At 43.8% G+C, this 17831-nt stretch overlaps 1 protein-coding gene across 5 annotated transcripts; it reads right to left on the reverse strand.

Moving 5' to 3' along the window:
- Positions 1-3258: 3258 nt before the first annotated feature.
- zbtb18 (zinc finger and BTB domain containing 18) lies at positions 3259-11752 on the reverse strand. Of its 5 annotated transcripts, none has more exons than XM_088305229.1 (2): positions 11297-11752; positions 3259-5397 (listed from the first exon to the last, which is right to left on the reverse strand). In XM_088305229.1, the coding sequence occupies exon 2, from the start codon at positions 5378-5380 to the stop codon at positions 3779-3781; it is 1602 nt and encodes a 533-aa protein (XP_088161355.1). In that variant the 5' UTR covers positions 5381-5397; positions 11297-11752; the 3' UTR covers positions 3259-3778. The 5 variants fall into 5 exon arrangements, with proteins under 5 accessions (XP_088161355.1, XP_088161354.1, XP_088161353.1 ...); XM_088305228.1 differs by lacking the exon at positions 11297-11752 and adding an exon at positions 8355-10001; XM_088305227.1 differs by lacking the exon at positions 11297-11752 and adding an exon at positions 8238-8307.
- Positions 11753-17831: the final 6079 nt, after the last annotated feature.

A 17831-nucleotide genomic window follows, 5' to 3' on the forward strand; every position in this document is an offset into this window, starting at 1 on the left:
AAGCTGCTGTACAATTTCTGTGTGGGTCGAATGCCTCAAACACAGCATGCAGGTTGAGCCAAAACCTTCACCCTTCTGAAGACAACATTTGACAAATTGGGCTTTAATGATGGTAGTTCATTGTTCATGTCGCTGTTTTTTTTTGTTCTGTATTTTTTAAGTATTTAAATGTTTTGTTTTTAAGTTTGACCTAAAAAAGCTTGCACAATATGAATGTTACCTTATTGTGTTATTTATAGCTTGTGACTTTTCCTTAATCCACCTGTTGCTGACCCCTTAATTCATAAAAATGGCTAAATACTATATTATTTATTATTGTTATTATATTATTATATATTATTATGAAAACCCAATGTGCATGAAAATAAATACGAGGACAGTTTCAGAATCTGTGCAAAAAAATCTACAAATGTCAAATGTTTACTTGCATCTCTGATTTAAAAAAAAAAAAAAAAGTGTCAGCAGTTATAGTTAATGGAGTAGAGAAGGGAGCTGCACTACTTGCCTGCAATCAGAAGAGGCGCTGTTGAGTCAACAAACAATGAGAATCGCGTTAATGAGGGCAAATATGGCAAGTTCATATGACTTGAAAACTGGAACCCATTTTGATCATTTGACATTTGAAAACAGTGTTTTTTTGGGGGGGGTATTAAAAAAAATAACATCAGTTTATTATTTTTCATGATTTCATGATTAATCAAGGAACAATTTAAGGAAATATATGCATCTGGTCCAAATACGGTATTTTGATTAATATTGTTTTTTGTGGAATGAGTTAAATAATGAGCAAAATACACACATTCACAGTAGCACAGGTAATAACCAATCACGGCTCACCTGTTGCCTGAGTTTGGTCATGTGACATTTGCAAATTGAGTCCTTCAGCACTGTGATGTAATTTTTTTTTTCAGTCCAGGGTGTCGCCCGGCTCTCAAGTCAGCTGGGATTGGCTCCAGGATACGTGCTATAGAGAATGAATGCAAGAGTGGGTGGCTGGTTACCCCCAACACGCTAAGCAATAAAAAAAATAAAAAATAAAAAAGAACGAGCAGTTCAATGTGAAGAATCTTATAATTTATTGCATTTTGCACACAATTGAAAAATGTCAACGTCAACAGCACACCGGAAATGACAAAAACTAAACGCAATTCGAATTTACTCCCCCTTGAGAAAAACAAACTATGATTGTCAAAGCTAAAAATGACTAAATCTCAATTTCAAATAAATCGGGGGGGAGGGAGAGAATCTAATTTAAACATTTAATCTCAACAGGGGAGCAAATACATTAAAAAAAAAATCTGCTTGTTTTTAACCCCCCCTCCTCTCACAGATGGTGATTGTCCTCTTTTTTCTTCAGTCATTTGAAGCATCCCGTAAACTAAGACATTTTTTAATAAACATTAAAAAGAAAACCACCCGCACCCCGTCTTGTTTTCAAGTAGACACAGCAAAAAGGTTGGAGTGTGGTTAGTTCACAGCCTGACACTCACAAATAAATAATTACAAATACAATTAAATTAAAAATAATAATTCCAAAAGAAAATCATAAGAACAATCAGCCTGGACTACAGCAGTTTAAGGCGGTCAAGTACAACCAGAGAAAAAAAAACATTGAAATAAATAACAGCAGTGATGATGCGAATCGTTGGATGGATGGGCGGGTTGGGCACGTACACGGAAAATACACGCACGCGCGCAAGCACACGCACTTGAGGGATATGGTGCGTTTAGCAACTCCTTTTTTGGATTGTATAAACGCTTGACGATTCTTTTTAAATTCCAAACCGAGTTCCACTCCCCTGAATTGAAATAAAAATAGTCATAAAATTTAAATCCGCTCTGACGGAAATACTTCCTGTGATAATTTCATGCCATTTTTCAAACATATTTTTTCTAAATAACAAAAACATGTTCAATTGCAAATGAGGTGTTAAAAGGCATATTTCCAGCACACATTTTCATGTTTGTTTGTTTTTTAAAAGGTGCCTGTTTCGCACACACACACACGCAAGCGCACACACACAGCGGAGATCAGTGCACACAGACGCCGGCTTCAAAAGCTTCAGCAACATTTCCCGCAAACTAATTGCCAACTTTTAGGACAAAATCCCAAGAGCTTCCCCCTCCCCACCAGTCATAGTCAGCTTCGCTTCACCCTGGAGTAGTAGTAGTATATTCACAAAAAAATGTTAAAAAAAAAAAAAAAAAATGTCAAATTTGATCAATAACAATGTGTACAGTAACACAGCAAATTCACATTGTCCTGAAACAAAACAAAACAAAAAAAAGATTTTAAAATATACAAGTATGGACGTCATGCAACAACAGCAGGTAAAAAAAAGGAAAATAAAAATCTAAATTATCATAAACGAATTTAAACGGTAGCAGACAATTTTACAACCTTAAATTAAATACTTTTCTTAACAAAGGGACTGCCAGCTAGATTAAAGAAAAACTATTCATCAGTATTCATTTGTCCAATGTTAGAAAATACTTCAAACTGATTGAAAATTAATAATAATAATAAAAGGAGGCTGTGCATTGCATGAGTGCCATCGTTTCATTTTGTCCTTCGCTCCCTGAACACGCCACCAGCAACACTAACGACGCTGCCGTGCCAGTGGAACATCTCATCATCAATATACACGCGCACGTACAAACACGCGTCTTCGGAGTGTGCTTGGTGATACCCGTTGAGTGTATCGCCTGTCGAGCGGTGAGATGAGAGACGGAAACGAAAAGTTGAAAGGCCAGACCTTCGGCGACATTGAGAATGCAAGGAACCCCCGAAGCCCCCCCAGAAGTCAGTAGTAACGTGTTCATGTGCTATTAAAGTGCAAGACTCACTTGGACGCCCACAGGCTCTTCAAAAGCGCGTTCCCAACCGCCGCGCCGCCGCAAATCAGCCGAAAATGAGAATTTATTCACAACAAATCACATATCTTGGTTCAGCTATCTAAGCCAGCCACGTATTGTGGCAGGCCGGACAATTAAATGCTCTTCCACTAGATGGCGTTAGGTACGATTAACTTAATACAATAGAGGCAAGTTTACATGCAGTGAACCCCCGCCTATTTGTGGTTCGCAAGAAAGTCCAAATTGGTGTCACGGTAGTATGTTGGCAAAATACTCTATTGTTTTAAGGTCCGAGTTTAGCCAGGGCTGTTACGGAGAGTCTTCGCCACGTGGAAATTTTTGCTCTGCTGAGCGGCTTTTAAAAAGCAGAAGCTAAACACAACATCGTTATTCATTTGACGGATTGAAGAAGGTCCAACAAGTTACACTTCAGTAAATTTGTGAGTAAATTAAGTGGATTATTTTACTATAGCATATACGCTTTGTGACATTTTTGTTTGGTGGTGTGCCATGAGATTTTTCTAATATAAAATCATTCGCTGTTTGTATTTCCATGTTCAAAAACATTTGCAATGTGTCTAAATGTCTTGAAAACATGTGGAAGGGTAAGTTTATGGCTTTTTTTTTTTTTTAAGTAATTATGATCTCTGTTTCGCAACTTTTCATCTAGTGCAGGCGGGTCACGAATGCAGTTAACGAGGTTCACCATCCATAGACCTGATTAACATCGGCACCATTTTTAGGGAGGGCGTTACTAATTACTTGCAGTTTTTCATTCTTGTCGGCAAGGCTTGATCCCTTTCTGTTGACTGTACTTTTTGTGCCACATTAAGATTTTTCCATCGCTGCGCAGGTGGGCGAACGAGGGTTGGGAAGCGACACCTAAGAGGCGACAACGACGCAGTGGCGGCGGGAGGCGCGTCTACTTCCAGAGTTCCTGCGAGCTGTCCTCGATGGCCCAGTCTCTGACGTTGGGCAGCGCCAGCGGCTCGCTCTTGACCGACAGCGAGTTGACCAGCTCGCAGTGGAACTTGCGGATGTGCCGGTAAAGGTCTCCTGACTGCGTGAAGCGGCGCTCGCACCATTTGCAGGCGTGTGGCTTCTCGCGGGTGTGCACCACGGCGTGGCGGCTCAGGTTGTGTGAGTACTGAAAGCTCTTGCCGCAGGTGGCGCATGTGTAGGGCTTCTCGCCCGAGTGCGTGCGCTCGTGGCGCTTCAGCGTGTACATGCAGGAGAAGGTCTTGCTGCAGATGGTGCACGTGGGTACGTTGACGTCGCCTCCAGCCGGCTTGGCACGCACGCCCTCCTGCTCACGGAAGTGCGAGCTCAGGTGCAGCTGCAGGATGTGCGGCGAGGGGAACACCTTGTTGCACAGCGGGCACATGAAGATCTGTGTGTGCGGCGCCGCCAACATGTTGGACACGTACGGCAGCAAGGCGCCGTCCGTGCCGCCCGCCGCCGTCTCGGCCGGGACGTCGTCGCCGGTCGGCTTGTCGTCGCGCTCCAGCTCCGACGCCAGCGAGGCCTCACGCAGGGCCGAAAGGTGCGCCTCCAGTCCCAGGCGCCGCTGCACCGACAGCGGGCCTCCCACGCCGCGGTGCCCCGGCGCCTTGCCGCTGTGCTCCATCTCGTAATCCCCGCCCGCCAGGTCCTCGTCCTCGTCCGACACCACGCCCCTCTCAACCTTCACCCTCACGGCAAGCGGGCTCTGGAGGCTGTCCGGCGGGGAGCCGCCGCCGAAGTAGTTGGTGTGGTGGTTGACGCCGGGCGTCGGTTTGACGGACAAGTCCAGGACGCAGTCTGCGTCGTCGCTGGCCAACCTGCTGTGGTGTCCTTGTGAGCCGGCGGAACGCTGCGACCTCTGCGAAAGGGATCCGGTGGAGCTGGACGGGCTCCCAGCAGGTGACGCAGGCTTGACGTCGGCTTCGCCGTGGCACGGGCTGGCGGGCGCTACCACAGCGGGCGTTCCCGGCCTCTCAGCGGAGGGCATCCTCAACCAAAGCGCCCCCGCCTCAGTCTTGCCCTCATCCTCGTCATCGCTCAGGTCGGCGGCGGCGGCGGGCCGGCCCACCGAGCCGTCCGAGAGGCTGTCAGCCTTATCGGAGCAGCTGGAGCCGGCGCCGTCATCTTCGCGCCGCGTGCTATCCGCCTCAGTGGCCGTGGCCTTGCGTTTGAGCCGTTTCTTGCACACCTTGACGATGTCATACATATGCAGGTAGGACGCAGCGGCCAGTACATCCTCCACGGGCAGGTCCTGGAAGCGCAGCTTGCCCTCGTACATGAACTCCAGCAGCAACGAGAAGGCTGGCGCCGTCACGATGTCGCTGTTGAGGTGCACCACGTCGCGCTTGTCCAGCTGATCCTTGTAGAAGAGGTGGAAGTACATGCTGCACGAGGCCAGCACGGCGCGGTGCGCACGGAACTGCGCCTCACCCACCAGCACCGTCGAGTCGCACAGGAAGCCCTGGTGCCGCTGCTCGCTCAGACACTGGAGCAAATGTCGGCTGTGGTCGGGGAACTCCATCCTGCTGTCCTCATAACCTGCACAAACGGTAAGAAAACGCTTTTTGATGAAATTTGATTTAGATTTCATGACATGTCTGAGGAGGACAATTAAACGAGGGGTTAAACATACACATAGTCTCGTTATCCCAAATGTTTTAATAGTATGTAAAAAAATGAGTGGGTTATCTTTACTGTTTTTTTCTAAATTGTGCCCATGTCATGTATTTGGCACCATAAAAGAGGTTATTCTCCCAAAAATTTTACCATGAGAGAAAACGTAATTTCTTCCAGTAGATTAATTCAAAACATAAATAAATAAAACAGTATTCTTGTCTATTTGGCAGTCGGGTGGCCACATACAAGGAGTTCTACACATTAAATTAAAATACGGTTCTTTCGGTGGTTAATTTATTTAAACAAAAAAATATATATTTTGCTCTTGTCCATTCGACACTCAGCACCAAAAACAAAAAATGCTTCGCAATAAATTGGAGTATGCTGGAAAATGGAATTCATTTCAGCGTGTTCAATTCAGAAAGTGAAAAAAATCCATTTGTGCTCTTGTCTATTTGACGCTCCGACACAAACAAATCAATAAATGAGAATCTTGTGGAAAATGTCATTTATGTCTCAGTTGTTTCAAGATAAAAGGATTTTAAAAAAAATATGCTCATCATCTACATAGTGCACGGTGAGTTAATTTGAATATAGTGGAAAAAGTCTTCATTGACAAAACAATCTAATTGTCCTCTCGTCATCCAGTGCCACACAGTGCATCTCCAAAAATTCAACCATCGCAGAAAATTCAAAATTCAATAAAAAAAGTCACATTCAAATTATATCGAGTCGCTACGCACAGAGTTAAATAATTCTTGATTGAATATTTCAAAACTCAAAATTTACCACAACCGCACAAATTTGATCATTACATAAAAATCAATGATTTTTAAAACAGAAATGAGCTACTTTTAAAACGGACTTTCCTAAAATCATCAATTTAACTGCAATGCTGCAATTACTTTTTGAAACATTCTTTGCAACTAAAATACTTCCTAAGTAAGGTGCGCCTTCATTTCTAGTATGCTGCAATATTTGTGCTGCCTCGTCTTTTCTGTGCTGTGGCCCGCCGCTGCTCCTACGCTGGTTATTTTTATGAAGCCACTTTGGCCTGGCCCGCCACGGCCCTTTTAGCTAACTGCCTTTCCACAACAAACACACCTACCTAACCGCCACCTCCGCACACGGCTTGACTAAACTCAACCATGGCCCCCCTTCTTACCCCCCCCCATCTTACAAAGACCCACCTGTTAACCACGTCGCTTTGTCCCGCCTGAGAAAATACATGCTGCCCGCTCGCTCGCTTTTCTGGCGCTGCTCGTTAGCCCGAACGCTTAAATGGCCTCATTTGAATGAAGCCTCGGCAAGAATGGACGAGTGTGTGTGGTGTGTGTGCGACTTTTAATGAGGGGCTGGGGAGGGTGTGTGTAATGGGGGTGGGGGCTTACGGGGACAAGGGTGAAGTTGCCCCTCCTCTACACACGCTCCCAAGACGTGGTCTTACGAGAAAACCCTTTGCACATCCTCCTCCTCCTCCTCCTCTGCCCAGAAGACGAAGAAGAAGATTTACAATACAATCACTGTAAGTGCCCCACTCGTCACAGCATCAATCCTAATCCTTAAAGATGCCTAAAAATAAAGACGCGGGCATGGACCGGCCCCGGCCCCGGTCCTGGTCCCGGCCCGGCTCGGGGGGGGTCCGGGACGGACAGTGAGGAAGACAGGCAGGCAGGGAGGGAGGGGGTGAGCAAAGGGGGGCTTATCCACATCTGATCCAGCTGACGGGGGCCATATGGCAGCTGCTAGCCAGATAAAGAGATTACGACGAGCAGCGAGTGCGATTACAGCTGTCTAGCCAATTCGGACAGCGCAAAGCTGAAACTTCTAAATTAGGATCCTCTGCGCTCTCGAGTGCTTGTGCTTGCACCCGGCCGCCGCTTTCCAGTCATTTTGAAGTCGCCTTGCTCGGAATAAACTTGCCTTTGAGATTTCAGACTCGCACGCTTCTTCCAAGCGACATTAAATGACAACCCGCATCATTTAAAATCACCTCGGGAGTTCAGAATTTAAAGAAGCAATCATAAAAGCCTCACTTACAGTCCGTGCTGATGATCAAGCAAATAATTGACTCCCTTTTGCTCACAAAACCAGAAAATAAATAAAAATAATCCGGGTGTTTCTCATCCACACTATCTGAAGCAAAATAATGGCTTCGTTTTCAACTGTAAAAACATTTCCAATGTGACTGACGAGGAACGCTATTTCCACTTGACCAATGGCTTTCTAGCCCGTATTCGAACAACAGCCAAACAAGAAAATTTAGAATGCGTCGGCTCGGTCCTAACTCAAAGGTAAATCAAATAATCCTGCTCCAAGTCCCCACTCGGGCTGCAGTGCAGCGATCGATACTAAACAACAAGAGCCCGGACGAGAACATTTAAAATGCGGATTTGACTACTGAAATAAAACGATCCATCTTCTACTCCACGCTCGGGGCTGTCAGTGGACAAACAAATTAAAAATGTGTCAACTCAGTCTTAATTTCTCGTCCACACTTGAGTAACAATAAGACCAACTGCCAAAATGAGAACATCTAAAATGTTGAAGTCGCTCGTAAAGTTTTTTTTTGTTTAATCATCTTGCTTCTCGTCCACACTCCAACAACAGTAACACCAACTGCCAAACAAGAACATTTAAAATGCTTGAATGTGAACTTTGAAGCGAATATGATGAAGAAATGACACATTTCAAACACTTTTACTCCATCTCGACTTGGAAGTCAATGGCTGAGGAACGCGAAAGAAATTAAAACACCCTACCCTCTCGTCCGTACTTGAGCATTCCTAAAGCCCCGTTGGCCAACTCTCTTAGCACACACAAACACAACACACACACACACACACACACACACACACACATGTCATAGGAGACGATACCTGCAGCGGTACGCATCCACTTGCTTACGTCCAGTGTGGCCGAGGAGCTGGAGCTCTGTGGCTTCCTCGTTCTCTCTCTCTCTCTCTCTCTCACGCTCGTTTGTCCGTCCGTCCTTGCCTTCCCTCGCCTCGTCTGTGAGTGGGTAGCGGTTGAGCCGGTGAACGCGCACGAGGAGGAGGAAGCAGGAAAAAAAAAAAAAGACGAAGCAGCAGCAGCTCGCTGTTGAAAGTGTGAGGGACAGATGCAAAGTGCCGGCGATGTTGGAGGGGGAACCAGATACCACCTCCTCCTCCTCCTCCTGCTACGAACTGACACACACACACACACACGCACACTAAAACTCTCCCAGGCTGCTTCACAATAAAGGGCCAGGGAGGGAGGGGGCAGTGAGGGAGGGGGTGGTGGGTGGATGGCAGCCTGTCAGCTGCTCTGACATCATCCTCAGATGGAGATGCTACCTCCAGCTGTGCTCTTTCTACAGCCATATGCTGCCTCCTCTACACTCCTGCCACCAGACTCCTCTTTCATTTCAACCAACAACTTTGTCGCCCCCTTCTACTCACCCCACCCCCTTTCTTTCTCTGGCTGGGAAACGACATGAGCGACTAACAGCAGCCGCAGCAGCATTTAGTTGTATGATTTTTTTTTTTTTTAATTTGCCCAAAGAGAAAGCACGGAAAACTTCCCAAATTAAGGCCCACAAGTTGTTTGAGCAGCTTTTCGCCTCCCTCTGAGACAAAAGGCACATTTGCAACTGACAGACGCACGCAGCTGATATTGTTTTCCACTTTTTCACGCTCCAGCGACACTGCCGCTCGTCTTGTATTCACTCGTTCATTCATCCGTCCCCCCTTCACCCCCTCGCTCGGACAAGCTACGATATGCGGGAACAATAGAGAACAAACACGCATTAAGGAGTCTAATGAGTACAATTTTTTGCATCATCAACACGCCGTTAGTGAGAGTGCGCGTGTGAATTTCTAAGAAGATGAACTCTCGTTACGTTTTCATTCTCAGGAATATCAGTGATGTTGAACCAGGACATGTTTAGTGATCCTAAAGTGTGAGAAACAAGAGAGAAATCCAAATATTGTTTATATCTCGCGAGTAACTACATTATTAACTATTGCATTACACATATAGGATACAAACCATTTTCAATACTAAACAGAAAAAGTTTAATTTCTGGGACCAATCGATTTATTCAGACAATATTAACTAGCTTTTGAAATTGGAACAAAAACATGTTTTTTTGTTGGTTTTTTTACAGTAGCATATTACAACTTAAGATGGAGAAAATGACAGAAAAAAAAAGTTGGCCAACTTTTGTCTCTGTTGTAAAGTAAAATATTAAAGTTTTGTAAAACAGTCAAATGTTCTGCCAGCAATTCATATCTATATTGTAAGCGTTAAGGGACCAAAAAAATAATTCATTTTATAAATTATATATTTTTTTAATTAATCAGCTGATTAATCGGTCATAGGAGCCATTTCGCATGGCCCGGCAGTACAGTCGACGAGATCTTAGCACGGCCGCCTCACACTTGGAAAGTTATGAATTTGAATCTGGGCTGTGATGTATTTTTTTTCCAAATTATTTTGGTGTCTCTGTGAAAATAAATTAATTTAAAACGCATATACCGATATTTTTTTCTCATGTTGTGATCGCCAGTACAGAGTGTGTCAATAAAGTTCCAGGACTGGTCCCACAAAATATATAATTAATTCACAAACCCAATCTACGAGTTTTCCCCATCAATATAGGCCAGGTGTTCTACATGCTTGTCTATAAAGAACTCAGCGCTTGCTTCTTTTAGTGTGTTTGAAGAGGTTAGAGTCGTGCAGGAAAACATACGGATGCTTCCTCATAACAACTATGCCTTCTCACACTGCACTGAGCATCTGACAGTTCCTGACTGAGCTGCTGGAACAATTCCTCACTCACCTAACCTGGTTCTGTTTTTTTTTTTTCTTTCCCCTAACCTCAATTATATCATCAAGCCGACTCGTTTGGAAGATGTGGACTACATCTAATTGGTCGTGATGACGGAGCTGTGGAATATTCCAGGAGAACCCTTCAGGAGTATATGAAGGCGTGTCGGAGAAGGCTAGGAAAGTACATTAGACTCCAGGGGGATTGCTTTGAAGGTTAAAACTTAGTAGTTTAAGTTTGAAAAATATAGATTGTGTTCTGACACACCTCATACATAAGGGGGCCATCACGCCAACAAAACAAACTCATTCGACCCATTAATCGTCTGTATCTTGTAAAAGCTCTGTCCTGACTGTAAATCTGCCATCTGTCATCATCAGTGAATGACTTGGTGTGCAACATTTCGAAACTATTGATGGATAATTGTTTAAATGCGCCAAGTGGCGCAAACTGAGAAAAAAATATAGATTTAAATATTTTTAATCTGTAATTCCTATATGAGAGGATTCTTGGAATTTTTCTTTAAAAGTTTGAGAGCCCCTGCAACTATGAACATGAAAACGATTCACTTTAATTAACACTGCAGGTGGCTCTTTAAAGTCAGTGTAATAAAGTAGTAATGGGAAACGCCTGCAACACCGGCTGCCACCTACGGAATGGTGACACATAAGAGTTTTGAACAAGTTCTTTCTGTGTATAGTTTCAAGACGATGGCGAAGCTATACATGTGTTGAAGGAGTCACGCCGAGCTCGCAGAGAAGCTAGCTACGAGCGGCTAAAAGTGGACGCGAGCGTCGAAGGGAAGCTCGCGTGTGGACTGAAGCTATGTCCTCCATAGGACTTTCCTTCCTTCCTTGCTCCCTTCCTTTAGGCCTCGCTGCTATGACAACAGCTGCTAAAAAAGGGGGGCGAGCTAACATAACACTGTCATGCTAGGGATAAGGAAGCTACTTTTGACTCGCTCCCTCAACCCCTCTCCACTCACTCAAGCGACCAAGCGCCACTTACAGGCAGCACGCTCCGACGTCCCCGGCTGAATCCTCCACGGCTTTTCCCCCGTTTCCGCCTTACGCCGACTTTGTGTCGCTTTCCATAACAGGCTTGTCGAGTCAGGAGAAGGGGAGACGGACCGTGCAGCGGCGGCGGCGGCGGCCAGATGTTTCCGAGCTGTTGCTGCCTCCGTCCCCGCCTGCCTGCCTGCTGTTTTTCTCCCCACACAACAGCTCACAACTCGGGCTGGGACTTGACTGGCAAGAATGGGAGCCAATGGTGGAGACTCGACAAGGAGCAGGAACGGGGGGGGGGGAGTCTTTGGTTCTGTCTTCTTGTTCTTCGCCTTCGTTCTTTTTCGGTCGGCGGGGGTTGACTCCTGCCAGGCGACAAGACACACACCGAGAGGAGCAAGGAGGGAGAAGCGGCTCGGACGAACCGACTGGTAGGGCGACTGTGTGAGGGGAGGACGTGCAGCCAGCGCAGACAGGAGAGAGGGAGAGAAGAGAGTCGGGCTGCGCGGTGGCTCATGGGTAGTGTAGTCAGGCCGGAGCGAGCAGGTGCACCCTCGCTCGCGAAACACCTTGACGAAACCGAAGCACCTGAACCGTGTCAAGACCACAGGGGAAAAAAGAACACACATTCCATTAATAATAATAATAATTCCAACTGATACTAAATATTTTACATGATTAGGAATTAATGTTTTTTTCTTATAGAATTATTCTTGCAACGCCCTTGAACCAACGTTCAAACTGAAATGGCTTTTATCTGCGACGTCATAATCGCTAATCAGCTGCAGTAGATTGTGTGCGTGTGTGTGTGTGTGTGTATAGATAATATTTACGTATTTTAGTTAAATTAAACCGGGGTTAAAAGTACAGGGAGAAGTATCGTTGCGCAATGCATTGTGGGTAGTATAGTCCAACTGCAGTGATGGTGTGAAGCAGGTGCATTATGGGCTGATATTTGTGCCACTAGAAACTGAATATTTGAATTGAAGACTGAATATTTGAATTGAAGACTGGATATTTGAATTGAAGACTGAATATTTGAATTGAAGACTGGATATTTGAATTAAAAACTGAATTATTGAATTGAAAACTGAATTATTGAATTATTAATTATTCAAATATCTAGTCTTCAATTCAAATATTCAGTCTTCAATTCAAATATTCAGTCTTCAATTCAAATATTCAGTCTTCAATTCAAATATTCAGTCTTCAATTCAAATATTCAGTTTCTAGTGGCACAAATATCAGCCCATAGTGCATCGTCACCTTAAAACTGGTGCATTGTGTAAAGGGCCAAATGCACTTAAATAAAAACATGAATTTATATCAATTAACTAAACAAAACAAATTACAAATAAAATGGGATCGATGTTTTTAGTGGTAGTGTTTATATCATTTAACAATTTATGAAATTACATAAAATTACTAAATTAATGCTAACTGATTTTAGTCATTCACTAAATAAAACAATGTATTAATTAGATGTTACCGTTTATGTTTGTGTAGCCTTATGGCAGTACATTATTTAAAAATTCATACAATTCATTAAAAATCATTAGTACATGCTTAATCACCAAAATGGATGAAACATAATACAACAAGAACCATAATGTCTTTAAACAATAACTGGGAGAAATCACTAGGTTATACCACAATACTGTTTTTTTATATGAAATAATCAGATTTGTATCCTCATGTAAAGAGTGAACTTTCTATCTTCTGTGTGCATCTGTGCGTGCGTGTATGTATGTATATGTCTATTTTTGTGGGTCACTGGGACAGGCACCTTGGCGGAACGTCCGGCCAGCACGGCGACGAACACGTCTCACGTCCTGCATGGGCGAAAGGCGCCCTAGTAAACTAATTGGCGTCACTAATAGGTGGCTAATGAATTGACATGATGCGGTGTCATAGCCGCGGCACTTGTTAAAATGCAAATGAATGGCGACCCTGTTGTTGCCTGTCACTTTTCCAGGGCGCCACTTTTGCGGCGTGGTGGGACAATGAGGCCCTTGTGTGTGAATGTGCACTCAAGCACACTCACATGCAGAGAAGGGAGCGCACATGGAACAACTGGGAACTTCCCAAAATATTTTATACTACATATTTGTGTGTTTGTGGCTACTTTAGCCCCTGGAATCTGAAATAAAAACTTCAAACGAGACACTCGTTAACATCAGTGGTTAACATCAGATTCCCATCTGGGCCCGCTTCAACCTACAGTACACCTTTCCACCTGTGGAGGTCGCCGTAGGTTCCATGTGGATCTCTTCACATGGAAAGCCGTTCACTGTAAAAGCTATCCAACTTTAGGCGCATTACTACTGCGCTCATTGTCATACTTGATGAAACAGTCCAACCCACTTGTAGAAGGACAATGTTTTCCTGGTTAAGTTTTTTTTTCCTGCACTCGTACCACTTTGCTTACTTGTGAATGGATGGATAGATAGTATGCTATTTAACTTTAATAGTAAACTACTGTGTTGCACCAGTAATACTATTAGGCCCAAATAACAGGCTTGTGCCAAAAACTAGTAACCGCCCATGCTCTACTATTCGCACCAAAATGCAAATGTGTAGTTTAGCCTCATTGGTACATGAACCTTAAACTAGATATCAAGGATATGGAATAAATGCTCAAACAGCTTTATGGAAAGTCTTTTCACCAGAAAGACTAGGATGCACTAATAGAATGACTGCCTAACTTGCTGTGAAATCTCTGACTAGTGGGACACCTTTGGAATAAAAATGGTACTTTGTGCATTGCTACTAAGGAAAATTGTGTATTAGTTGACATCTGCATTGTTATACAACTTTTTTGATTTGCAAACATTCATAAAGTTCTCTACTGTCCATACATCTAGACATCTGCCCATTTGTCCATCCATACAGTATAGTGAAGCAGTGGCCAATAAATACGTACAGTGAATGCTTGTCTCATTATGTCAGTAATGGAGGTGCATTATAGGGGAGACTCCCGTCCAACGTAGGAAAGGACCGGAAGGGAGAGGAAGAGATGGACAGAGGGAAAAAGAAAGGAAGAGAAAAAAGAGAGAGAGGGACAAAAACTAAAAAGAGTAAGAGAGGAAAGGTAAGCAACAGAGGAAGAAACTGGAAAAGAGAAGAAAAGATGAGAGAAAAAAACAGGAGGAGAAAAGTCCACACGAGAGAAAACGACTGAAAGAGAAAAAAGGCATGTAGAGAGAAGGGGACGAAAATATTGACAGCAAAAACAGTTAGGAAGAAAAAAATGGAAATGGAGAAAAAGACAAAATAGAGATGACAAACTGATCAGAAGACAGAGAAAGGAAAAAAGAAACAGGAAGAGAAAGATGACTTACGGAGGAAAAAGAGAAGAAGAGAGAGAGGAAAAAGCACTGGAAGACAACACAAGCCAATACGAAACGAAATAGAAAAAGTCCAGAAGAAAGACGTTAAGAGAAAGATGAGAAAAGAAAGCAAGATTTGAAAGAGAAATGTATAATATTCTTAGGATGGAAAAGGGAAATGAAATCAAGGGGCAGTGCGGAAAGTCCACAGGCAGACATTTGAAAGTCAACATTAGGCCGACCCAGAGTCGGCTTTCTTTTCCTTCTCGTCGTTCTGGAAGTGACCGTTGGGTGTCCACCGACCGGCGACTTGCTCCGCCTTTTAACTATCCCACCATAAGGCTGCCCAAAGTGCAAACAGTGAGGTCACGTTTTCCATTTTTTCCAAATGGGAAAAAAAAACGTCTTCTTTGCCTTCTAGCCGTCAAATGTCCCTCTTCCGTCTTGGTCAAAGTGGCGTGTTTTGTTGGCGGCCATTTTCTTTTGAGGCGTCAAATATTCCTGAAGTCTCAATGGTGTGCTGTCAGACTGGCTGGCGAACAGATGCTCGTGCTCACTCAGCCTCCAGAGGTGCAGCATCTGGCCGTTTGCGTGTGCGTATCCTCATGAGCGTAGAACTCAAAAGTCACACTCCCTTCTTCAAATGTCAGGATTTTGTCATATCAAAAAATAAGACCAAGAAATCATTTCAAAACTTTTTTTTACCACCGATGTGACCGGTACAACTCAATTGACAGACCCCGGCCTTCCTGTGTGGAGTTTGCATGTCCTCCTCGTGCCTGTGTGGGTTTTCTCCAGGTGTGAGTGTGAGCGCGGGTGATTGTTCGTCTTTTTGTGCCCTGCGATTGGCTGGCAACCAGTTCAGGGTGTACTCTGCCTACTGCACAAAGGCGGCTAGGACAGGTTCCAGCATGCCCGCGACCCTCGTGAGGAAAAGAGGCTCAAATAATGGATGGATAGTTCTAATTTGTTTTTCGCACAGGATTGCAGACATTTATTAGTTTTTATTTGTTTTGAAACCGTATTATTGCAGTTGTCTGTCGAGTTAGAGGTTACATTAATGGTGAAAAAAAGTTTTGAAAAGATTTACCTTGATCTAATTTTTCAGTATCACAAAAAAAAAAAAAAATACGAGCATCTAAACAGGAGTGTGTAGACTTTTTGTCCGTGTATTGAACGCGTGTGTAGCTTTTTTTCAGACACTAGGAAGGCCAACTACGTTTAACTGGCTTCTATTCCAGATGGTGCAGACTCATTTTTAGAAATGATCAAAAAAAAAGGAAAAAAGAAGCCAGCAAGTTTTTATTCGGATATGTGCTTGTCAATCAAGAATCACGCACACACACACAAACACCCCCCCCCCCCACACACACATGCCTCGTCTGCTTTCTGTTTCTGCCTCAGCATTCACACAGTAAAAGTTGGCACCGTGTGCGTGTGGGATGTTCGCACCTGGGTGTGTGTTTGTGTGTTTGTGTGAAGCCCACATGGAGCTGCGCAACTTTGGCTGTGGCCCGATGATGGACATCTGGAAGCTAAATTGGTTAATGGCACCTCCAAGCGTGCATACACGTGTGTGTGCGTGTGTGTGTGTGTGTTTATGTGGGAGGAATCTGTACATCTGTCCAGCTGTCCGTGTTGCTGGACATGTCCTCTTCTCGTGGCAATTTTTGAAACAATACAAATGAGACTCTCAGTGTGTGTATGTGGAGTGCCATTTAAAATCAATACAAATTTCAGAAAAGGGGAAGTGGTGTAAATTGATTCAAAACAACTTTGCACCGCTTTCTATTCTGGTATCATGAGTGCTTTAAGTGGGAAAAAAATAAGTGCTGGTACTCCCCTTATTCGACTGTTGCCAGGTAGAATAGGGTAAAAGCAGGTAATTATGGTAATTAATCATTCATAAATGAACATATAATAAATAGAATTACTAAATAAAACGTTAATACTTTACATCAGGGGTGGGCAAACTTTATGATTGGCGGGCCACTGTGCTGTATGTAATAACAGCGTAATTAATTACATTAATTTCTTAGCGTCCAAAATTAGCGCTTGCATATGATTTCGGGATGAAGTCGTGTTAATGTTAATTTCAACAATGTACTGTCAATAAAAACGGCAAGCTCTTTCTTCTGCTCCTTTTGACTCTCTTCCTCTGTCTTCCTGTCTCTTGCTCTTTTCTTTGCACTTGCTTTTTCTCTCTTCCATTCGTCCAGTGTTTTCACTCACAACCGTAACTGTCTTACATCTGTAAATATTCCGTTATTGATTGCTGAAGATTGTAATTTGTCATGAGTGGCGTATTGTAGTCAACAGCAACAACGGAGATATGTTCAGACCTGGTCACATCAGACACAAAGTGTGTGGGCGTGGGCGTGTGTGTGAGTGTATTTCAGAGCCTCCTCAACAGATGCACAACACTGTGATGTGCTCATATTGTGTTTATCGGGGAGAGATCAGAGAGATGTGATGTACAAGTCTATCTTCCGTCTCTCTATCTGTCTGACTGCCTGCTCGTCTGTCCCTTTCCACTCCAGATGTCAGAGGAACCAGCCAACAGCTGCGGCAATGGAGAAAATTAGCCCCCAGGCGGTGAGACGGCTAATACGCACACACACACACACCCCCACACAGGCGCACACACACAGAGGAGAAGAGAGTCACAAACATCACACACACATTCAGAAAGTGATCGCGTGGCTTCCTTTTTGAAGTGGTAAATTTCGAGTACATGACACTAAAAGACAAGTTTCCACAAATAGTCACCTTAGTTACTCAACTGCAGAAGGGGGAGGCAGCTATTAGGATGGGCGGTGTCATATTGACGGAATGCGGAGAAGAGTGTGGCCTGGATAGCACTACAAAGTTATTTGTTTGGTTCCCTTTTGTTAATGTCATTGAAATATTTGGATACTGTTGAGTTGAAAAACTGCTGGCAGTTCTGTGGACAGATGTTAGTTCGTTAGTTAAGAAGTTAGTTAGTGTTCTGGGGCTGCTTTGCACCATCCGGCCCTGAATGTCTCACATGAATAACAAACACGTTACATTTTTTTCCACAAGGCTAAATGACCTGATTTAACCCCCTAAACCCAAATGCTTTAGTTTTATTTTTTAATAGAATGTATGATTTTGGCGACTGGTGCTCTTTATTTGGCTTGCGAACCCCCCCAAATAGTGTGTTCACGTGCCTGCTTTATATACCTTAAA

Source organism: Idiotropiscis lumnitzeri, chromosome 9 (assembly GCF_059441095.1).
Source record: "Idiotropiscis lumnitzeri isolate Australia: NSW breed Sydney's pygmy pipehorse chromosome 9, RoL_Ilum_1.0, whole genome shotgun sequence".
Taxonomy (NCBI): Eukaryota; Metazoa; Chordata; class Actinopteri; order Syngnathiformes; family Syngnathidae; genus Idiotropiscis; species Idiotropiscis lumnitzeri.